At 33.5% G+C, this 23,299-nt stretch overlaps 5 protein-coding genes and 1 long non-coding RNA gene across 6 annotated transcripts; 2 read left to right on the forward strand and 4 right to left on the reverse strand.

The window, feature by feature from the left end:
* Nucleotides 1-433: 433 nt before the first annotated feature.
* Nucleotides 434-3,778, forward strand: LOC146920002 (Galactose mutarotase-like superfamily protein). The gene is made up of 9 exons (XM_085713386.1): nucleotides 434-535; nucleotides 639-863; nucleotides 1,341-1,392; nucleotides 1,667-1,804; nucleotides 1,911-2,009; nucleotides 2,263-2,360; nucleotides 2,857-2,964; nucleotides 3,051-3,132; nucleotides 3,360-3,778. The coding sequence occupies exons 1-9, from the start codon at nucleotides 465-467 to the stop codon at nucleotides 3,423-3,425; spliced, it is 939 nt and encodes a 312-aa protein (XP_085569512.1). The 5' UTR covers nucleotides 434-464; the 3' UTR covers nucleotides 3,426-3,778.
* On the reverse strand, nucleotides 3,749-5,597 carry LOC146920003 (Tetratricopeptide repeat (TPR)-like superfamily protein). The gene has a single exon (XM_085713385.1). It carries the CDS (start codon nucleotides 5,486-5,488, stop codon nucleotides 3,932-3,934), a length of 1,557 nt encoding a protein of 518 aa, XP_085569511.1. The 5' UTR covers nucleotides 5,489-5,597; the 3' UTR covers nucleotides 3,749-3,931.
* A 4,985-nt stretch (nucleotides 5,598-10,582) lies between these two features.
* Nucleotides 10,583-12,399, reverse strand: SYP112 (syntaxin of plants 112). Its single transcript, XM_085713389.1, has 3 exons — nucleotides 12,316-12,399; nucleotides 11,988-12,069; nucleotides 10,583-11,678 (listed from the first exon to the last, which is right to left on the reverse strand). Exon 3 carries the CDS (start codon nucleotides 11,650-11,652, stop codon nucleotides 10,759-10,761), a length of 894 nt encoding a protein of 297 aa, XP_085569515.1. The 5' UTR covers nucleotides 11,653-11,678; nucleotides 11,988-12,069; nucleotides 12,316-12,399; the 3' UTR covers nucleotides 10,583-10,758.
* Nucleotides 12,400-13,952: 1,553 nt separating this feature from the next.
* LOC146920005 (phosphopantetheine adenylyltransferase-like) lies at nucleotides 13,953-17,429 on the reverse strand. Its single transcript, XM_085713390.1, has 6 exons — nucleotides 17,107-17,429; nucleotides 16,931-17,002; nucleotides 16,298-16,357; nucleotides 15,785-15,879; nucleotides 14,387-14,456; nucleotides 13,953-14,288 (listed from the first exon to the last, which is right to left on the reverse strand). Exons 1-6 carry the CDS (start codon nucleotides 17,224-17,226, stop codon nucleotides 14,178-14,180), a joined length of 528 nt encoding a protein of 175 aa, XP_085569516.1. The 5' UTR covers nucleotides 17,227-17,429; the 3' UTR covers nucleotides 13,953-14,177.
* A 144-nt stretch (nucleotides 17,430-17,573) lies between these two features.
* LOC146920006 (uncharacterized) lies at nucleotides 17,574-17,808 on the forward strand. The gene is made up of 2 exons (XR_015011651.1): nucleotides 17,574-17,613; nucleotides 17,662-17,808. It is a non-coding gene; the product is annotated as an uncharacterized LOC146920006 (long non-coding RNA).
* Nucleotides 17,809-18,272: 464 nt separating this feature from the next.
* On the reverse strand, nucleotides 18,273-23,020 carry LOC146920007 (alpha/beta-Hydrolases superfamily protein). The gene is made up of 4 exons (XM_085713388.1): nucleotides 22,331-23,020; nucleotides 22,124-22,229; nucleotides 19,387-19,580; nucleotides 18,273-19,243 (listed from the first exon to the last, which is right to left on the reverse strand). Exons 1-4 carry the CDS (start codon nucleotides 22,999-23,001, stop codon nucleotides 18,949-18,951), a joined length of 1,266 nt encoding a protein of 421 aa, XP_085569514.1. The 5' UTR covers nucleotides 23,002-23,020; the 3' UTR covers nucleotides 18,273-18,948.
* Between the last annotated feature and the right edge of the window lie 279 nt (nucleotides 23,021-23,299).

Genomic DNA, 23,299 nt, shown 5'->3' on the forward strand with positions numbered 1-23,299 from the left:
AATCATATTCAATAAATTTCAGTTTTTGTATGACTTTCAATTTTTTTATCAGTTGAGATGTGTAGGGTAGTCCACAATATAATACTAATTTTATATTTTCTCCGTCCTATAATAACTGAGCCATTTTACTTTTCAATACAATATTAATTACTTTTTCCCTTTATAACTCTAGTTAATACTACTTTCATCACTCTCAATTCAATATATTCCATTTTACATTTATGAAAGTGGAGAATGTACTAATACTTAACAAGAATACTTAAAATCATTTTTCGATTTTCTTCGTTTATATATGTTTGTGGGGTTAATCTAAAATTTTCTTAAGTGGGAATATCCGAATTTCCGCGGGTACGAGTCAAGAGGATAACAATATTAACAGGTGACAACAACCATATATAAATATATTTAAAAAGAAAAAACAAATAGTTGTAACTTGTATTGTGATTGAAACTTGGAAACAAAAAATGGCGATGGTTTCAATGGCATTCTGTGGTGTCAACGCAGTTACCTTTCAGAACCGTGGTCGATACAACAGGTTAATCAAAATCCATAGTTTTCTTTCAATTGAGCTTTTTCTTTTCTCTTCCAAATTTTCTAGCTTGTAATAATTTACCAACAATTTTGATTTTGCGATGTAGTGGAATTGCATTTGCAAGTTTGGGAAACAAAGAAAAAACTACTTTGGGAGTGAAAGTTACGGAAGGTGAAGGAAATTTGCCTAAACTCGTTCTCACTTCTCCAGCTGGTAGTGAGGCTGAGATATATTTGTTTGGTGGTTGCATTACTTCTTGGAAAGTTCCTAATGGCAAAGACCTTCTTTTTGTTCGTCCCGACGCCGTTTTTAATAAGAAGAAACCAATAAGGTTAATTACTGCTTCTATTAGTTATTATGAAGCACTGACACCACCGACACGAACACCGGACATAATAGATTAGTGACACAGATACGTAGTGATTGAATGTAACCATGTGTCAGATACATTTTCAATCTGAAGTGAGGGTGTTATATATTTATTACATTGTTATTTACTAAGGCTCTGTTTGGATAAACAACTTCAATTGCCCACTTATAGTATAAGCACTTATCATGATAAGCGCTCATGTATAACAAAAGATAAAATAAAGTTTTTGTTAAAGTTATAACTTGTTTTAATAAGCTGTCTTGGAGAGCTTATGAAAATAAGCTGAAAACAACTTATGAACATGTCATAAGTTGTTTTCATAAGTTCTTCCAAACAATCTCACAAGTGTTTATGCCGGTAGATAAACTCAAATGAACCAATCCAAACAGGCCCTAATTTGGGATCCCTTGGATACTGATTAATTTTCTTCTGGAACAGTGGAGGTATCCCACATTGCTTTCCACAGTTTGGTCCTGGTGCAATTCAGCAGGTATGTTCCTTTATTCAATGTTATTTTCTTGCAGGTTCATGTTGTTCTGTTTGTCAATGTTACTTATATTCAATTCAATTACAAAAATTTGATGACTAATTGGTTTTGGTATGACTGCTATATACATGCTATTTTATGTAGCTTAGTGAAAATAGTGATTGCAACTTTTGTGCTTAATATTTGGTTGATAAAAGTTGCTTCTCTTTGACGAAAAATTAAGAGTAATTTGTTGTGATGACTTGTTAAAATGTTTGTTTGGTTGAGTATTTAACAGCATGGATTTGCAAGGAATTTGGATTGGACTGTTGGTGATTCTGAGAATGTTGAGGGAAATCCTGTTGTAACTCTGGAACTGAAGGATGATACATATAGTCGTGCTATGTGGGATTTCAGCTTTCATGCTTTATATAAGGTTGTCAAGGACTTGTTTTCTTCAAGCACAACTCACATTTTCAATACTACTAGATTACGATTCTGTTACCAAATCATGATGTAATTTCATGCTTTCATTTTTGCAGGTCACACTAAATGCTAAAAGTCTTTCGACTGAGTTAAAAGTTAAAAATACTGACAATAAGGCATTCTCATTCAATACCGCCCTGCACACATACTTTCGGGTAAATTTGAATAATCACTAAATAGGGTTTTATATTTGTGCTTGAATATTATTGTGACATTTGGTATTATGTTTGCTGGATATCTGAACGGATACTAAGCATCTGACGATGCCTAACCAAGTACAGATGATTTTCATCCAATTATTGTTTGAATGAGTTGAAATTATTCAAATGCATGGTTTTTTAACTCAATTTTATTGCTTACACTTGCTGCTTAAACTTTTGAAAGTAATCATTTTGTCATTATAAACAGGCTTCTGTAAGTGGTGCATCAGTTAAGGGGTTAAAAGGTTGCAAAACTCTGAACAAACATCCAGATCCTAATAATCCAATTGAGGGTAGCGAAGAAAGGTCTGTAACATACTTTACTTCTGGGAATTCTTAAATTAAAATTTTACATGGTAAGTGGTAACTACTTGTACAGGAGAAAGAAAATTCTAACTACTGAAATCTGCCTTCCCTTAGCCTTAGCCAAGTGGTTGGATAAAAAGTTGTACTACCTATGAAGTATTTCAAATTATCTTTACTGTGTGAGACATGCCCATACATGCATTTTCATGTGCATAACTGTTGCATGACTGAAAAGCCTACCTTCTTTATCTCCATCATTTTGTATGAATTTGAACTAGAATTCTGTATCATTTCATCCATTTAGTGGCTAATTTCTAATCTTGTTTCTTTCAATTTTCATCTCGTTCACACAATAGTGTCATCTTTCATATATAGCACAAGTATATTTTTTTCTCAATATAATCCATATAAGACCAAAATTGCATTGAATGATAAAGAATCAAATCTCGAAATTGAGTCTCTAGATTTAGCTTAATAGACCATCTTCGTAATGCAGGGATGTGGTCACTTTCCCAGGATTTGTAGATTGTGTTTATCTTAACGCTTCAGATGAGTTGCAGCTTGATAATGGCTTGGGTGATATAATTTCTATCAAGAACACGAAGTATGCAATTTTAAGCTTATATTACAACTTTACTATTTGATTGCCCAAATCAAGTGCTTACACTTTCTTGCCTCTTACCCATGTAGCTGGTCAGATGCGGTGTTGTGGAATCCTCATCTTCAAATGGAAGCATGTTACAAAGATTTTGTTTGTGTTGAAAATGCTAAGGTAATGAGTTTACAAACTTTATAAAAAGGCGTCGAAGACATACCCTGCTAGACTGTGCACTGTTCTTGACTACAACGTCAACATGATGGCGATTGAATTCAAATAACCGGTTGTAGTTTTTTAACTCGTCACAGAGCTTCATGCAGTGTTATGATATCTGGCACAATGCTCAAGCTTTCTCGATTTATTCTTCTGAATTATAATTTCTACTATTTTTAATGCTTCAGATTGGAAATGTCCAGCTCGAGCCTGAACAAACTTGGACAGCTGTGCAGCATCTTACCATTGCATGATCAGTAACCATGGTTCTACATTTGCTATGTTTGGCTATGTGTTTACTTGCAAATTCTCGCTTCCAAATGCTATTTGGACATAGAAATGCTGAAGCTACAATTTCCTGCTTTTGGTTGTCGTGCGGTGGAAACGTGGTTCCGAACCGGCCTATCAATTATTTTTTGTCTTGTTTGATTTTCCAACATGTATCTTCTGTATAATAATTTACTAAGCCACTAATAGTTGGCTAGTGGTGAGGGATTTGATAATTTGCGAGAGGTCGTAACATAAAAGTATTTAAGTCAAACCTCATTACATATGTAACATTGTTGTAACAAACTGAATAAAATTGTAATGATTTTATTTTCTTTCATTTTTAATCTTTTCCACACAATGCAAAGCTACATTTTTCTTATTTTTATAGCACCGATTTAATTATATCCAAACAGGGTGGAAAACTACTATTATATCTACCTACTCTCGCCAGATAAATTTTCATTCTCATCTCAATTTGCTCCCTAACATATCATCTGCTTGCAATAAGATTAGACATGTCATACATTTCTCGGACATGTGGGTGGGGTTCAGCCCCAGCAAAGAACTCGTGGGCAACACCATTTAGGGTGATAGTACTGCATCCTGGAAGATTTAGCAGACCCTTATTTTTTATCTGGCTTCTCACTTGACTCGCTTCGTCCCATTCTCCAGCTGCAGCATGAATGCTTGCCAAATGAATATACCGGCCGTCATGATCAGGGTCCAATTCAATCAGAATTTTTCCAATCTCTTTGCCAAGCTCAAGATGTTTGTGCAGGTGGCAGGCATTGAGCAATGATCCCCATATTGCAGAGTTTGGTTTTATGGGCATGGACTCTACAAACTCCTTTGCTTCTTTCAACAACCCTGCACGACCCAGAAGGTCTACCATGCATCCATAATGTTCCATAACAGGTTTCATGTTATAAACAGTAATCATGCTCTCAAACAAGGACTTTCCTTCTTCAACTAGCCCTGTATGACTACATGCTGTCAAAACTGCAGTAAAAGTGAACGAAGTTGGCTTAATTCCTGATTTCTGCATTTGGTTGAACCAATCTAAAGCTTCTCTTCCCTTTCCATGGACGGCAAAGCCACCAATTATCGCAGTCCATGTATAGACACATTTCTTCTTCAACTTACTGAACACTAGTAAGGCTTTTTTCATTTCACCACATTTGACATACATGTCTATAAGAGCACAACCCAAAACTGGATCTATTTTTATTTTGTTTTTACCAATGTAGGTGTGAATCCACCTGCCTTGCTCCAATGCACCAAGACCTGCACATGCTGAAAGCGAACAGCTTAGGGTTATTTTATCAGGTTTGATGCCGGCAACCAGCATTTGCTGTAGAAGACACAAAGCTTCTTTGTGCATGCCTGTCCTAACAAAGCCAACGATCATGGTTGTCCAAGAGATGACATTCTTCTCTGGCATAGCTTTAAAAATCTTGTAGGCCATCTCTACATTTCCACATTTTATATATCCATCAATCATTGTATTCCAAGAAACAATATCTCGTGAGGGAAGCAAATCGAATAGGGCGTGGGCAGATTTGATGCTGCCTGAAATTGCATAGACACGAAGCAGGGAGTTTGTGGCATAAACCTCTGAACCAAAACCCCTTTTGATAATTTGAGCATGGACTTGATGTGTTTCTTCTAATGCTGAGAGTGCAGAACATGATTTGAGAAGGAAAGGGAAAGTGTAAGCATTGTGAGGTATTGAATGATGAAGCATTTGATGATACAAAAACAATGCTTCTTCTGGGTCATTACTGTTTGAATATGCCCTGATCATGGTGTTCCACATGACAGTGTTCGGTGAACTTATTCGATCAAAAACCATACGTGCATAGGGTAAGTTACCAAACTCCATTGATGCATATGTAGTTAATAGCCTGCTTATTGTCAACTTGTGTCTGATGGTTCCTTTTTTCAACAATTGACCATGAATCTGCTTTACTTCACCTATATTTGAACATCTCTCCAATAAAAACATGGTCTGCTCCCCATTGAGTTGGAGTAGCTGCAAAGTCCCCATTAAGAACCAAGAAATAGAACTATCCTCCGGAGAGAAGTTGAAAAACTATGGAGGAAAGAGATGCTCCAAATTAGTGGCTTTAAATTGTTTACATTAGTTTTGGATAAGATATCTGTAGACCAAACTCTATCATGTTTCATTTTGACTTCTTTTGGCTGTTTCCATATTAGTTACAAGACAAATTTTCGTAAAGAATTGCATGAGTTATTTCAAGGCGCTTTATTGGTAGCAAGAAAAAAGTTGCAAGATATATTATAGTCAGGACCCTGTAACTTACCTCAATATTAAATACAATGTGAAAAACAAGAATATAATTACCACATCAATTGATCAACCATTATTTGCACTTGAATAGAAGGCACACGGGTAACAAGCTGTGCCGCCGGGTCTTTTTGGATGGTAAAACCAATCCTCGTAAAACATTTATGGACCTAGAAGACATGACGTTGATATGCATGATCTTTTGAACTCTATGTAGAAGGTTAACAACCTCTGGTGCTAAGAAGCCGAAAGTGGAAATGCAAATATGCAAAATCACCATAAGCAAACACAAGCAAACAAAATTCAATATTGGTGGCAGCTCATAACAACCCATTTATATCAATTGGCAAAGAGAAAAAGGAAAGTGCACGTGAGTAGCAATTTAGCTTAAGCTTTAATTAAAAATTTAACCATACTCCCTCCGTCCCGAATTAATTGAGCCCTTGGACCATTTCACACTTATTAAGAAAAATGTATAAATAAAGGGGAAAGTGAAATATATTGAATTGGGAATGATGAAAGTAGTATTAATTAGAGTTAGACCATTTACAATGGTCTGTTGAATGAGGCTTTCAACAAGTAATGAAGCTCCAATGGTCTGTTTAATACCTGTTGAATTGTGACATGGATGAGAGAGAGGATGAATACATTCAACTATGTTGAAGCCTGCAACATATGCCACGCATAGCTGCTTTACTTGCTGAAAACTGGCGCGTGTAGAACACGCGCAGACAACACACGTGAGCTGCATAGGACGGAGAGAGAAAATGAAATTTTGAAAGATAAGGGACACGTGTTCAATTCTGATTGGTTGTCCGGATTCTTATCATTTTAATAATTGGACCTCAATTATTTCGTTGTAAATTAAATTTTTTTTAAAAAAATGATACCAAAATTCATGATTTTTTTTCTCTATAAATAGAGACTTGGTTCATTTGATTTGGACACAGAAAAAAAACTAAGTTTTTCACTATCTTCATCTTATTATTATCCTTCTATTATCTTTTCTTTTGAAGTTTTAAATTTTTTTTTAGTGAAATGGATCCCAATAAATTATTTAAATAAATTTTGTTTTTACAAAAAATAAATTGTTAAGTGTTTGTTATTTTAATTTAATTATAATCGATAATTGTATTTTTATGTAATTATAAAAACAAAAATATAAAATTAAATAAGAATAAGAAATAAAAGGTGGTGGGGTAGAGTGTTGAATGAAAAAACCATTGGAGAGGTAAAAGTTGAATGTGTGTTGAATTAAGAGAGAGAAAATGATGTGGAGTGTTGGGAATTGAAAAAGTGGGTGTTGAATGTTGTTGAATGTATATAACCATTGTAAATGGTATAAAGGGAAAAAGTGGAATATGTATTGAATTAGGAATGATGAAAGTAGTATTAAAAATTGAAATGACTCAGTTATTTTTGGACACTTTTTTTTAGTAAATGGCTCAGTTAATCCGGGACGGAGGGAGTAGTTGATTAGGATAAATTTGGTAAAATTGTTATGACATTTGACTACTTTATTTCATTCCTTCCTTAATCTGTGTGCAATTGGTTAAAGCGACACTCATTTTAAAATGGATGGAGTATGAAGTGATTGATTTTAGGTAGTGTCAATGGTCATGTCTATGTTGTTTGTTGTTGAAGTTATACTTTTTAGTTCCTACGTGGGAGTTTGAATCACCGGCACAATAGTAAAAAGATGCGAATCAAATTGGATCACAATGTATACGCGTGTGTGTGAAATATTGATGCATGCTGAAACTATCTCTTAGTTAGTTTTTAGTTTATGAATATTTCTATAACTTCCCCTTTCTTATAAAAACACATTAAAATTTATGATTTTTTTTTTCATAGACAATAACACATATGGTTAAATTTTTAATTAAAGCTTAAGCTAAATTGCTACTCACGTGCACTTTCCTTTTTCTCTTTGCCAATTGATATAAATGGGTTGTTATGAGCTGCCACCAATATTGAATTTTGTTTGCTTGTGTTTGCTTATGGTGATTTTGCATAATGGAGTATTGGTTTGTTTTTCATTAAAAAAAAAATAATGCTTTGGAAGTAGTGTAACATAGTATTAATTGAAGGGTACAATTGAAAAGAAAAAGTTATTATTGCATTGAAAACCGAAAGTGACATTCATTTTGAAACAATTTTTTTGGTTAAAGCGACACTCATTTTGAAACGGATGGAGTATTAAACATGCTCAATATAGCTTTTGAATTTCACCATTCTATTTGTTGAATATGACAACAAAAAGTCCCACATCGACAAAATTAAAAGCAAAGTCTATATAATAAGAAACGTAGGTGATAGGTTTAGTTAATAGGTCAATTAAGAATGTAATGATCTGAGTAATTCATATTCATATTATATTTTGCCATTGCGTAGGTAGTAGATCAAAATTTTAGAATGTATAGTATCTGAGTAATTCATATTCATATTATATATTGCGTAGGTAGTAGATCAATCAATTTTAGAATGTATAGAATAGTATAGAATATGTATAGTATAGAATGTAATGTTTTTTTTATGAATGTAATGTTTTTTTTATTAAGAATGTAATGTTTTTTTCCGATTGTTAGACTCTCATTCTATTCTCCGATTGTTTTAATTAAGAATGTAATGTTTTTCTCTGATTGTCAGACTCTCATTCTATTCTCCGATTGTTTTGTTGGACTCGATTCTCCGATTGTTTTGTTAGACTCCGAAACATTTCTCCGATTGTTAGACTCAAATTAGTTCTTATTTCTTAAGAATGTAATGTTAATTAAGAATGTAATGTTTTTCTCCGATTGTTAGACTCTCATTCTATTCTCCGATTGTTTTGTTAGACTCCGAAACATTTCTCCGATTGTTAGACTCTCAAATTAGTTCTTAATTTTTGTTTCGATTAAAGATATTTTACAATGAATTTTGTGAGACATTTTTAACAATGCATTCCTCTTTTCAAACATTTAAAGTAAAGATAAAAGTTTATTTAAAAAATTGGATTAATTTTTAATATAAAGGCATAATTATAAATTATTGACAAATTTTTCAAAATTACACATTTATTAAGCCATTTAATAAACTATGAGTTTTCAGATAAGTCTTTATATTAAAAAGCTTATAGTTAAATTTTAAAATTTATCAATAATTTATAATTAAGCCTTCATATTAAAATGCATGGAAATTGAGAAGCAGCAAGGAGATGTTTCCTATCCTAGCAGCTAAAAGAGAAAGCAACTGAGAGCACCATTGATGCCAACATGGTGGAGTTCGACTCCAGGTTTAGCAAAATGGACCTAAAAGATCAGAAAAAGAAGGACCCAATATAGAGAAATCCTGAGGCTCATTTCAGATGGTGACTTTTAGCTAGTCTCATTAGGCGAAGACCTCTCCAAGAACGCAAAGATCGGGAATGAACTTTCAGAACTGGTTCAAACACAATTGATCTATTATGTGGAGTGCTGCTGATATACCCGTAATAGATCCCAAAGTTGTTTGTCACCAATTGATTGTAAGACCTAGTACTAGCGTTATAGTTCAGCGTCGTAGGAAGCAATCTCCTAAGAAAATGGTGGCTGCAAAAAAAAGTTGTAAAAGACCTCCTAAAATAAATTTCATTTACAAAACTTGGCTCTCCAATGTTATACTTATCAAAAAAGGAAAACGACACCTAAAAAAAATCATATCAGGATTAAATCTTTTGCATTTTTGTTACCAACAAAAATAATCTTTAGCATTATTTCATTGTTTAAATCTTAAAAGCAATGTTAGCGGTACTAAATAATTAGTTCTTCATCCACAAGTTCTAGCTCATCATGTAAAATATTGAAATTGTTAGGTCAGACGTCGTGATCGGAATTTGAACCTATTTGTACGTGTCAGTTTGCAGTAGATATTGTCATTTCGTCTATTTAAAAAAAATTAATAACAAAAATTAAAGATCCTCTCCATCATAAGCTGTGCCATAAACAAAATATAAAAACAATGTCTACTACAACTGTTGGATATAATCACTTAGTGATTGCCTATTTGCAGTTGTAATTTTATTTCAGCCACCACTTCAAAGTTTGTGATAGAAAAACTAGCTTGAAGCGCAAACACAGACCTAGAAATAGTAAACAGTATATTACTTTGGTAAAAAATATTCACTTATATATTTAGGATAAAAATAAAATTATTTTGATATATAGTATTAAATTATTAATTATATATATTAAATAATATTACTTGATAATTCAAATAGAGGACGCTCCGTTGTTCGGGATTGACAACTATAGTATCCGATGATAAAACAAACGCAACACAAGAAAAAGTAAAACTTGGCACTTTTCAATCAATTAGAAATACATTGGTTTCTAATGATCCATCAATCACAGTAAATAATCATTTGTTGCTAATGACTCATAATCTTTCTCTCCTACAGAAATAAATTGAAAGTGAAGAGTTCAGATTCAGCAACAAACCCAAGAAGTGTGTATAGTATTGTTCAGCTGCAGCAAAAGAAAGATGGGTTTATAGAACTTTGTAAGTGTGTATAGTATCAAGTCCTCCACTAATTAGTGCATTGGGAGCTTATGGCTATTCCTTATTTCAATAATCTTCTTTCAGCATACTTGAGAAAATCCTTGAACAAGGTAACAGCTTCAACCTAAATTAAATCTAAGGTAACACTTTTATATGTACATAACACATTAACACGTACAATGTTAAGAACAAATATTTAACAGGACAAGGCACTTCAGGATAGTGAGACAAAAACTAGCTGGAAGTGCGAACACAAAACTAGAAGCAACATGTGATAATAAATCAAACAAGACAGTAACACAAGTAAAAACAAAATATTGGCATTTTTCAGTCAATTTCATTCAACAAAATTTAGTTCAAGTGAACAGATTTGAACCAATTAATAGAACTTCTACTAACAAACAATGAACCATTGCAACTCTAAAGAGTAAGAAGAAAAAACAGCTTTACAGACTTAAAACTCTAAACCACTTCCTCCAAAATAGCTTCATTCAAGAAGCCAACATTGCAATGAGACACACCAGCAGCACAATCAACAAAACAGCAATAACCCAATAGACCCATTTCCTGTTCCTCTTCTTGATCTGGCTGGCATAGTAAAGATTACTAGTTCCACCATGAATGTATTGAGCGGCATTGACCACATTATCCTCAATGTTATCCACTTTTTCGCCTTGAGTCTCAACCAAAATAGCCATATCAAGAAAAACCTGATGAAGCTTATTCAAACTCCTCTGAATATCCATCACAGCTTCATGCCTAACCTGAGTACCCATATCAGCATCTGTTTTCCCAGCCAAAAACTCAACTTTGAGACTCCCTGATATCATCTTCTCCATAACCTCATCGCTAGGTACCTCGCCAGTCACAGTATAGTACCTTCTCTTCAAATCCTCCTTATGATCCAACACAATTTTATCCCTCAAGGACTGAAAATCATTCATCATATCCCTAAGCTTGACCTTCAAACCATTTGTGACAGAAACTCTTGTTCTATCAATAGGACTTCCTTCTTTGTAGCATTCTGATATGCTTCGATTTGCAATGTTCGATTTCTGAAGAGCCTCTAACCTAGCCTTGATAATATTTGCCTTGCGCAGCACGGCAACCATATTGGAATCCATTCGATCTCTTAACCCGCGAAGAACTTTCGCACTGTGAGTGGATTTTGTCTCTTCATTCAGTTGCTGAAGATCTAATAAGAGATTGGTGATCTCTTCCATTTCAACCTTGATTGCTTCAACTTCTTGGAAGAATTGAGAAAGGTTAGGGTCTTGTGTTGGGTTGAGGTTCCCTAGTTCAAGGTCAACATCTTCAAAATCTTTCTGTGCCTGTTTCTTCAATTCCACATAACTTAGGAACGATTTTGTCATCAAGTCATTCATCTTTGCAATGTTTTTTCAAAACCCACCTTCAAAAGCAACAAAACCCAGAATTATTATCCAAACAAAAACCCAAAATTATTCTTCAAAAAATGCAAAACCCAGAATTTATTTATCAAAAATATACAAAACCCAGAATTATTTTCCAAACAAAAACCCAAAGTTCTTCTTCAAAAAATGCAAAACCCAGAATTTATTTTTCAAAAATATACAAACCCCAGAATTATTCTTCATTAGTATACAAAACCCAGAATTTTTTTTCAAAAATAAACAAAACCCAGAATTTTTACAAGGAAAATATTGAAAGCAAGAAAATATTGTGATGCATAAAAACATACCCTTTTTTGGAAAGATTCACAAGAAATGAGTAAATTTCTCAAAGGAAGCAACTTTTTGTCACGAAGTAATGCTCCACGTGATCTACATGAAAAAGAACACACAATCAGTGATGAAAGAATAACAAGAAAGAAAAAAGAACATGAATTTTCAAACTTCAGAGCATGATAAAAATTGAATCTTTATTGTGTTAATGTCACATATAGAGAAAAGGGTTGTTCTATATGACAGTTATTAACATTTTAATGTTGAAAAGAAGATCAAAACCTGAGGAAAAAAATGAGAAAAAATGAATTAGCGTAGAAGAAGAAAAGTGTGATGGAATGAAACCTTGATAAAACCAACGTTGCTGTTGTTGTTGTTGATTTTTCTGAGTATGATGAAAATGTTGAACGTGAATTTGAATTGGTTTAGTTAGTGTTGTTAGATTATATATATTTGAATTTGTTTATGGGTTTGGGCTATAGAGAGAAAATTATATCCGTTGGGTACGAACGAGAAATGATGAAACTGTAACTGTTTTTTTTCTTTGACTTGTGATGTGTAACTGTCAGACTATAGCTGAACTCAACCGTCAGGCGCCAAGGGAAAACAAAGCCACATTTTTTTATGGAATGTAATTAAACAATAAGAAATTCAATATTATAGATTCGAATTCAAATTTTGCATATTTTAGAGGGAAGGAATGACTTGTCAAGAAAGAAAAAAGAATGAAGGAATGAAAAAAGGTTCACATTCATTTAAAAATATACTATAACTATAGTCCACTAAGTATATTTGAAATGAAAGTTGCACGGAAGTTTGATGTGGTAGAGCGCAAGTTAAAATGAGTATTTTCCTACTTATCCATAATTAATGTGTGAGATTCTTGGTACTAGACAACTTGATAAAAAATAATAGTTGAAAGCCGTTATAAAAAATAATACAAGTGAACAACAATTATAATTTGTTATTACTCTTAAATTTAATTATTTTGATTATCTTTACAGTTATATTATTTGTGTTTATTGTGAACTTTAGCAGTTTCAATTTGATGATCAATATGAAACTCAAATCAAGTTCTTTATAGAATTTTTGTTTAAACGAAATTATTGAATTTTGTGTTGGCAATTGCTCCTGATCAGATCAGCTCATGATACTGGTGCTGGTGGTGTAAGTATATTCAGCCACTTTGTCTATGCTTTGAGAAACCTCACTAACCACCTTCAGTTGAATCTCTACTCCCAATTATATTTTTTTTCTATCACAAGACTCTATTTTGTATACATTGTTTATTTTTAGTTTTTTCATAGATTCTTTCTCCTAAAAATAAAGGCTAAAATATTTTAGTCCCTGCAAATATGCCTCGTTTTGGTTTTAGTCCCTGTGTAAAAAAAAATTGTTTTTGGTCCCTGCAAAATTTTTTGTTTTTTAAAATAGTCCCTGACCCCATTTTTGTGATGATTTGCATACGTGACACATGATGACTGAACCCACTTTTTAGTTTTTGGTCCCTGCAAAATATTTTGTTTTTTAAAAAGGTCCCTGCAAAATTTTGTTTTTTAAAACAAAAAATTTTGCAGGGACCAAAAACAAAAAATTTTTTACACAGGGACTAAAACCAAAACGAAACATATTTGCAGGGACTAAAACCATATTTTAGCCAAAAATAAATTATATTTAAAACGTGTCAAACATTAAATATGAGTCCTCTTAGAAACGTGTCGAAGATTAAATGTGAATATTTCTCTAGGCGAAAATTAAACCTTAGTTTACCACATTATGAGTCTAAACACTTCGCGTGTGTGGTGTATTGAAGGCAAAGATAGTATCCATCGATTGGCCATTTTACATTAAAATAACCATTTTAAAACATTCATTGAAAATGTGTACACACACAAGCAAAACACATTTGTCTTAGCAAAGATCTGGAGCTGAACTCGTAGTGACTACTCAAACTACAAATTTTCTAAGCGAAATAAAAAATGTGATAACAACCATAATGTTTTTGTTAGACGTGATTATTTTTAACTTTAGAAAAAGATATACCTTGTTACAACATTTTTTCTTCTTCTAAAGAATATATGAATTTGGCTTTTGAAACAATGCCATGAACATGCACCAACATATCAATTTGCTTTACTGGACATCTTAAACTCGGCCTCTGTTTTTATAAATGTCAAATTGTCGACAAATCTTTGTTACTACTGTGTCTACGGTATTGTGCTTTGTTTTTGGGCCTTTTCAGCCTCAAGCTTCCGCAACATTGATGAACTCAGCTTAATCTCACCTGATTCTCCAGAGACCAAATCTACAACTTCAATCTGCATATATCCAGGGCAGGAATAATATTTCTAATGTGTCACAAAAATATCTATATCATAGACTATAACTAAACAAGATATATACAATAAATTGAGACCTTCAATTGTGAAAGGCCTCTTTCAGCTCTTTTTCTGTTTACTGCCAATCCACCAGGTAAAGTCTCTTTGCTGTAAGAGAACCAACTCCACAGTTAGTAATCAAATAGCTTAATATAGAGTTGCATGTCATTTGCTTATTCTGCAATTAGAATCAGTGAGATGTTACAAAATCATGACAACAATTGACAGAGGAATAAAATAAGGGACAAAACTTATGTACAGTACCATAGGTACTGTTTTTACTGTTGTCCTCTTAAAACATAACACGTGTATTTTAAATACTTCAATTAATTTAAAATTAATTAATGAGTTAACACCGCTTCTTCTCAATCGTTCCCAGAAGGCCAAATCAGTGCCTTTCTTTCTCCAAAATCAACCTCCTTCACCATGAAATTATAATTGCAGCTTCATGAAACCAATACCTCATATATCCATCACCATAACTAACAAATATGTGAGACCACACATAGAGGATGCGAGCAATAAAATTAATGGCGTGTAGATTGAGATCCAATGCTCTCAAAGCAACTTTGCATTGAATTTGTAACGCTGCATTCACTTTTACGAGAGAATACACCTCCATCACCGGCACCGCCGAACACCCCTCAACGTTATCTGATGTTTAAAATCACAAGACACAACTGTTGCAAGACAGCACAGGTCCCCGTCATCCCTCTGAAACCCACAAATGAACAGATACATCATTGTATTTTAAATAAACAGATACTTCATTGTATGTCTTCTTCGCTTACCTCCCTATGTTCCTGTCAATTATGTTGTTGATGGGGTTGAAGGAAACTTTGATTGTGGAGGATGATATGAGACATTGGCCATGATGGAGGTACGTGAGTTAGTGTTGTCTCACAAAGATAACGATTACACTAACAGCGTTAAAATTATTTAATTGAAAAAACAATCGGTACACGTGTTATGTTTTAAGAGGACAACAGCAAAAACAGTACCTATGGTACTGTACATAAGTTTTGTCCTAAAATAAGATATCCAGCTTGGAGCTAGTTTTAGGGTGTTCCCTTGTTAAAGGACCACAGCAAAGTTCCTTTGAAAATGAGTATCTATATCAGGTTGATTGATAGGTGCTCCTTTTAAGGTTATATCATTTCATTTTTAATTTCGATAATTTATTTTTCTTACGTAATAAATCAACTAAGGAAACTAACTAGTGTTCCCTTTCCAACAACTAAGACCGAATATCCAGCTTAGTTTGATATCGAATCAAGACTTCAGTTATTATGGAGGCAAATATCACAAAACAGCTATTAGGAATAAATATTTGGTCACAGGTTTTTTTTTATGTTAAAGTCTATCAATATGCAATCGAGTGTACACTTCAGACCACTACACGATACTAATACAGACAAGTATGCTGCATAACAAACCTCACAATCACAGCCTCCAATTTTTCATCTATAATGGAAGGGCCATAAGGATCTGTGATTGGTACAGCTTGCACTTCCAACTCTGGCTTGACAGACTGCATGTTAAATCAAACTCCTAATCAAAATTTAACTGATAAAAAATGTAAATAAATCTTGCAAGAATAATCACTATATGCAATTGATTGAACACTGTTTCAAGATGAAGATAAGTATATCATTTACTATCACAACTGTGCACCAAATAGAACCTAACAATACAAAACTCTGCAGCCTCCTGTTTACACTCTTCTGATAAAATATATATTTTGTTGTCGGACAGATGATAAAAGATGTCTATAAATATACCCCTTATGTTCTATATCAACAATAAAAAAGAAAGCATGAACTTTTTATAGCCAACAATTATCCATGTCAATGTTTAGTTCAAAATAAAAAACAAAAATACAGGGGATTCTTTTTACAAATCATGTATTTTAGAGCACATGGTAAAAATTTGTCATCGCTTGGACTCACCTTTATGAAAGTTTTGATATTATGCATCCTCGTCTCAATTGGTTCAATGAGTTCAGCAAACTGCAAGTGTAAAAGATCATATCACAAATTTTTAAACCTAAACATGAAAGGAAAACATAAGGAGAATATAACGACTCCTTTTCATGTAAAAATCCATAGATTGTAAGATAGAGAAATAAGGCAATCCACGGCATATGGCTAAGTAAGTTAACAAGATCAATATAACACAAAGCTTTAGATTTAGCTAGCTCCTATATCTTTTATTAAAGATATATTTAGGTAAAATCATACAGTTACAGTATCACTTAAATTTAAGTAAATTACTTCAAACATCTAATCTGTAATATTCAATTGTTTTCTCGGTTTAGATACCAAATTCAGATGAAATTTTGCGAACAGGCAGCTAAAGGTTGTTTTGACTTTAAAACAATTTTATACGTAATTTAATCCCCTTTGATTAATTCCATCCAAGAGCTTAAGACACTAAAGATGATATCAAAGTTCAGACTTCAGATTATAATTATCTCATTGATGTTTTAACTCTCACAGCACAAACTAATGAACAAGTAAGTATTGGTGTAGATGATACGTCTGAATCAACTAATATATGAAAAATTGGGGGAAAAAGGTAACCTGTTTGTTAGCAAGCATAGGACCGTCGCAAACTCCAATGACAATACGGTGCTTAGCCAACCGAGCTGAAGTCTGCAGATACAAGTTTCAACCTCACACGTTATTGGAAATAATCGAAAGAAATAATGAATGGGAGATTTCAAACCGAAAGAATGAAGGGAAGTAGAAAGAGAGACAGTGAGAAAGAGGCGATGGCCGTCATGCAATCGGTCGAAGGTGCCACCATTGACGACGGCTTCGTAGGTGTTGGGCGGAGATAGGGTGGGGACTACCATGGGATCGTCGTTAACCGCCATAGCTGCCAATGTAAGATAAGCAAGGGGGGTTGGTGTGAAATGAGAACTAGATGAACCTGGTACTGTCTCGTAGTATAATAAGAGGTGGGACCGTCCGTATTGATTTATGAGAAATCATAAGTGAACATAGCCGTATTTCTGTAATTTTGACATATAAGCAAGGGTAAAGGAGTAATTGCAAACTGCCTTTCTTTCTTCCATAAAATTAAACACACATCTCTCTCTTCTATTTCTCTCTTATTTCTCTTCTACCAAACAACCCATCAAATCTACTCTATTTCTCTCTTCTCATACTCTCTCTCACCTATTTCTCTCTTCTCACTTTCTTCTCACAATCAAACACACCTTAAGGAAAGTTTAGATGACTTGAACTCCGAGACTTACAAGGTTCGAACAAAAAATGCTTAGTTGAAACTTAATAGAGTTACCTACAAGGTTCGAACAAAAAATGCTTAGTTGAAAGTTAATAGAGTTACCTACAAATTATTTGTTGAGGTTCTCATGCTCGGTAACAGTAGTATTGAACTCATAACCTTACGAGTTAATTGTATTGATAATTGAAGGTTTGTCACCGGTCATTCATCAGTATTCTCTATCACAAAAGAATTATATACATCATAAATTTGAAACTTACTATTTCAAATGAGATTAGCTACAATAGTTAAAAGTTATTATAGACTAACATTTTAAACCAAAAGATTTATTTGATCATAATGGATTGTTACAATTGCATGTTAGTAAGGTAACCCTCGCTTAAGAAACTTTCATCCATGTATCATATTCCTTTCTCTTTTATAAGTTTTCATCTGGATTAAATAACTTTACCACTCTTGTAAATATACAGATTTTTACTTTATGTTTTTTAAAAAATTGTTTGTTAGACCTTAAAATAAAAAAATTATGTTTGATTATTCCTAATTCTTTATACTGTTCATATTTCAGAGCCTAAACTTAATATCGTTCTAACATTACGAGGTTTATAACAAACATGAACAAATTATTATCGAGATTTTAACTAGAAAAAAATAACAACAGTAAAAAAAAAGTTGTGTTTCAAGAAGAAATATGACTTTCAATTGATAATCAAAGATTCATTACAGATGATAAGCAACGCTGGGTCTGAGATATTTCCCACCCAAGTTCAAGATCCTACATTTCTAGCAACCTTTCAACAGTCCAAGTTTCCTCTGATTTAGGGGTAAACTAAACTTGATTCAAGATGATTTGTTCTGTTCTTCAAATTGAATATCTAGTACTTGGATCAAATGCATTATTTAAGATGTAAATTTGGATACAATATGTAACATCACCTTTCTCAGAACGGTTGATAAATAGTCGTTTTATTGCTTTATAGGGAAAAATTTCACTACTAAGCATAATATAAATATACTGATAGATAATACTGGTGAATGTCTACCATGCAAACTGATAGGAGTAGATTGCACTTGCAGAGCTTTTATCTTCGACTTCTCTCTCCTTTCCCTCTTCTACCAAACAGTGTCAGTGTATCTAACCAACATGTGAATCAATTTGTTCAAACTATAGGCGCGTAATTCCGGCTTCATGTAAACTGCTTCATCAATTTAACAAAACCAGAAACTAGGGCCTCATCAGTAGGCCGTGTTGGTTTCTGTTAGTCACTTAATCTTATTTATATTAATAATCAAAAGAATTATGCTATTGTGTGATTACTAATTACCACTAATAATTGCATCAACAATTTTACACTTCAAGTGGACTGGAGCTTAATTCATCTGTGGTCCTTTTGTGTGTATCAAAACACTCATTCAAGAATTCAGTAACTTGTAATAGATATAAGTCTGGAAAATTCCTGTAATGATCCACATGGGGAGATGAACCAAAGTTATAGGATTTAACCCTTTTTCCCATCTTTCTCTGCTCCTCAATAAACACTTCTATTGATCGAAACGGGATTACTTTGTCAGCTGTACTATACAGGTAGAGCTGAGGACAAGGCTGGTGCTCCGCAAGGGGATTGAAAACCTTCCTTACCCTCCTGTATTTGAGACAGAAAAATTTCTTACAATTTAACATTTTGAAGTGTATATTAACGGTTCCAATTAACAAAGTTTAAAGGTTGTTGCAATTGACGCGACATCATTTACGTAGCAACATAAGGTTTGGAGGGAAGATACTTACCGATCTGATTCTGGCAACTTCAAAAGAAATGAGAATATCTTCTCTAATAGTGACAACACCACAATTTCAATTATGGAAGGTTCACTTTGTTGATTCTTTGTCTCTGATTTAGGCTTGTTTCCTACGTCGACTAAAGCTTGTGCTGAAGAGCTGCGTTTCTGCAATATAGCAGTAGCAAAACCAGCAGCCCAGACCTACAACATAAACATACAATGAAACAGAAATTGATGGTTCATAATCAAACAAATTACCAAAGGCAAGGAAGAATAAACAACAAATCAAGGTTGATTAAAAACTTGACTTGAGAAATGAAAGCCTTGCATAAGATCCAAATAAGCAGAACCAAAAAAGCAGAATTGATTGTGAAAATGTGTTTTTGGTATTAGAGTGGAGTATTTGAAATGGAGTATCAGAAATTCAGAATTGATTTTGGCTCCTATCAAATGTGATTTTAGGAGAAGTACATGTTTGATTGCTCTCAGAAAAAATTGATTTTGCTTGACTAGAAGTGATAAAAGGTAACACCTGCAAAAGCTTGCATTGAGTTATCATCGAACTTGTTTTCTCCAGTAAAAATATTCAACCATATTCAACCATAAAACATTTCAATTTAAACTCAATTTTAACCAACACAATTTTACAAAATCAAAATCACCAAAAATCGCATTTTGAGTAAACTTGATTGGCAAAATTGGTTTGCTTAAAATTGAGTTTGAAGTGAAATGATGCTTGAGATTTGAATTGCTCCTGACAAAATATATTCAAGCATAAAACATTTCACATTAAACTTATTTTTAACCAAATCAATTTTACAAAAGCAAGTTCATCATAGATCACATTTTGAGTAAACTTGATTTGCAAAATTGATCCGGTTAAAATTGAGTTTGAAGTGAAATGATGCTTGAGTTTTGAATTGCTTGAGGAGACTATCCCTCAGCCTTGTGTATTTATAAGCATGGATTACAATCAGAATCCTTTAATTATAGTGATACGAATAAATCTAATTAATTATAAAAATAAAATCAATAGGATATTCAGCATATTTATAGAACTAGTTAAAGCAAGAAATCAATGGGGAAATATCTCAACAATCCCTACACTTTTAACCATGAATTACAATCAGAACCCTTTAATTATAGAGATACGAATAAGTAATGTACCAAAAACAAGAGATACGAATAAGAACCTAATCTATCGAATAAATTAAAAGAAATAAAAATAAAAGGATATTCAGCGTATTTACATTTACATAACTGATTAAATTAAGAAATCAATGGGAAAATATCTCAACAGTTTTAATCAAGACACGAACTGCTTCTTATCACATATAAACAATCCGAGAATTGGAGGAAAGGTCAAATGAATTGTTTGACTATGACCAAACATTGATATTTTTCCTAAAATCACATGCAAAATCAATTGAGATTTCCACAGTGAAACCAAATACACACTAATATGCTCAGTACAAATGGTGTGAACCGTGAGTGAAAATCCACATTTTATTTTACAAAGAAACAAAATTCTCCTAAATTCTAACAAATCCAAGAGTAGTAATCAAAGCAAAGGTTTTGTCAACCACAATCATAATTGTACTCCAAATTCCAAAAGTAAAATCCACCATCACAAAGTAACAACCACAGCCACAAAGTGTATGTTTTGTTCCACTTTTAGAGGAGATAAAATTATCATTGATTTTGACATGTTTGCCTCCAAAATTGATTTTAACTTGAAGTTTGTGTGTTTGTTTGGTTTTATAGTAGGGAGGGCCAAAAGTGATTCCAAACACAAAGTTGATTTTGATATATTTGGGTGATGTCAATTAGAAATACCCTAAACATGAATTTTACACTCATATTTTTTGTTCAACTCACTTTACGTGAATGTATCCAAACATTAATGAATTCACATTCAAAATCAATTTTTATCACTGTAGAACAAAAACACATACATAATTTGGAGCTTTTGCCGCTACAATTAATTTTAAACCACAAAATTAATTGTCAGCCGAGACGGGTTAGTTGGCACCCCCCTACTGCTCCAGCCATTAAACTCAATGTTGATGGTAGTTCTCTTGGTAACCCAAGGCAATCAGGTTACGGTAGCATTCTGCCAAACAACAAAGGCAAGTGGCTGCTGGGCTTCATGGGTTACTCTGGCTATACAATTAACATGAATGCTGAGATATCAACTACATATCATGGTCTGCAACTCTGCATTTGGTTTGGGAAGCTCGTCACTAATTCGGTGGATTCTACTCATCCTCGTGCACCACTTGTGTCTCGGATCAAGAAGCTTGTCTCTTTGGATTTGAAGTTTACATTCACTCGAGCTTATGTGAAGGGAATAGTTGTGCAGATTGGCTCGCTAAATAGGGTTCAATGTCTACTGTGGGGGTACATCTCTTCGCACTTGTCCAACTGACCTCTCCTTGTCGTTGCTTGCACATACAATACAATGGTAGTCCTAACTCACAAGCCTTAGTTTCTCTCTTTTCCTGTTTGCTTTTATATTCTTTTTGATCAAAAAAAATTCGAAATTACTGTTCGACCCACTTTTACAAAAATATATTCAAACATAAATCATTTGACATTCAACTCACTTTACTCCGAATCAATTCAATCAAAATCAATTTTTATAACTACAAACCAAATATGAAAGACATACAGAGTAACATCTGAGTTTCAAAACACTATCTTTTTCAACAACAAAAATGCTTATAAAATTAACTTCTTAGAACCTGAGGATTAAAAGGCTCAGCCCCTCCAGAATCAACAATGCATGCTTTAATCTTCTCCATAACAACATTATGACTATCCATGAATCTAGCAAGAATAGAACCATACCTACAAAAAAAAAAACACAAAACTAACCATGAATTTTTTTGTCACACAAATCACATTGCAAAACACCACAGTCATCAAAACCATTAACAAAAGCCACTTACACAAACCAACCAGTGTTACTGAAAGTGTGAAAAATCAAACACCTTTCTCTCCCATCCTTTTCCTCACAAGAAACCCATGAAGCCAATTCCTCCGCAAAAATTTCAATTTTTTTCTCAAGCACACGTCCAAGGTCAAATCCAAGAATCTCTTTCACATCAACAACAAAAGTAACGGCGTGAAAACCACGTGAATTGTACCATTCAGCATATCTTTTAAGGTGTCTGGTTTTTGCTCCAAGCCAACCCAACAAAACCACCATAACAACACGGTTTTTGTTGCTTCCGTAAAAACCCTCATTTCCGTTTTCCAAAGCTGGGTTCCAAACGATACTAGTTGATTGTGAATTTGAGGTAAAGGGGTTGTTGAGATTGTTATTGGGTATTGAAAAGTTGAGATTTTTAGAAGATGTGAGTGAAGAGAAGAATCTATGACTGTGAGGATTCGAATTTGGAGGAATGGGTGAGTGAGAAAAACGAGTGAGAGTTGAAGAGATTTTGGGTGGTTTTTGAAGAGGGTGGTAGTGGTAATGGTGTGAAGGGAAAATGGGTCTAGAGGTTTTGGTTTTAGGGGTTATGTGGCGATTGAAAAGGGAAGGGTTGAAGATTTTGAGACGAGCTTCCATGGTGGAAGATGGTGATGGGAAGAAGGAGAGCGTGAGTTTGAGATTCATCACAAACTGAAATCAAATTAATGGGGTTAATAGTGAGACTTTGATTTCTACGCCAATGAGCGGGATAATTTTCCCATCTTCCTGGGCTGTTATTACCCAACCACCCTAGTAAATAAATAGCCTCGGACAACACTAACACCGACACATAACTATTAGTAGTTTAAAAAATGACATAATTGAATGCAATGGTAGTTATTGGTGTTGTGTCATGTTGTTATAGCATGTGTGCAATGTGGTAGATATCTACACTATGTATGTATAACTGTCATCTTCAGTGTTGGTGCCGATAGATGAAGGA

This window comes from Medicago sativa, chromosome 5, assembly GCF_051527215.1.
Source record: "Medicago sativa cultivar Bolivia chromosome 5, Bolivia_mono, whole genome shotgun sequence".
Classification (NCBI taxonomy): domain Eukaryota; kingdom Viridiplantae; phylum Streptophyta; class Magnoliopsida; order Fabales; family Fabaceae; genus Medicago; species Medicago sativa.

Bases quoted from the DNA above. Each gene is read 5' to 3' on its own strand.
- LOC146920002 (XM_085713386.1), top strand. From the start codon at position 465: ATGGCGATGGTTTCAATGGCATTCTGTGGTGTCAACGCAGTTACCTTT. The intron at 2,010-2,262 runs GTAAATTTGAAT...CATTATAAACAG, and splicing joins CCCTGCACACATACTTTCGG to GCTTCTGTAAGTGGTGCATC. The intron at 3,133-3,359 runs GTAATGAGTTTA...TTAATGCTTCAG, and splicing joins TTTGTGTTGAAAATGCTAAG to ATTGGAAATGTCCAGCTCGA.
- LOC146920003 (XM_085713385.1), bottom strand. From the start codon at position 5,488: ATGGGGACTTTGCAGCTACTCCAACTCAATGGGGAGCAGACCATGTTT.
- LOC146920005 (XM_085713390.1), bottom strand. From the start codon at position 17,226: ATGGCGGTTAACGACGATCCCATGGTAGTCCCCACCCTATCTCCGCCC. The intron at 15,880-16,297 runs GTGAGTCCAAGC...TTTAACATGCAG, and splicing joins ATATCAAAACTTTCATAAAG to TCTGTCAAGCCAGAGTTGGA. The intron at 14,289-14,386 runs GTCTCAATTTAT...GGATATATGCAG, and splicing joins GAGGCCTTTCACAATTGAAG to ATTGAAGTTGTAGATTTGGT.
- SYP112 (XM_085713389.1), bottom strand. From the start codon at position 11,652: ATGAATGACTTGATGACAAAATCGTTCCTAAGTTATGTGGAATTGAAG.
- LOC146920007 (XM_085713388.1), bottom strand. From the start codon at position 23,001: ATGAATCTCAAACTCACGCTCTCCTTCTTCCCATCACCATCTTCCACC. The intron at 22,230-22,330 runs GTAAGTGGCTTT...TTTTTTTTGTAG, and splicing joins AGTAACACTGGTTGGTTTGT to GTATGGTTCTATTCTTGCTA. The intron at 19,244-19,386 runs GTAAGTATCTTC...TCTCAAATACAG, and splicing joins AAGTTGCCAGAATCAGATCG to GAGGGTAAGGAAGGTTTTCA.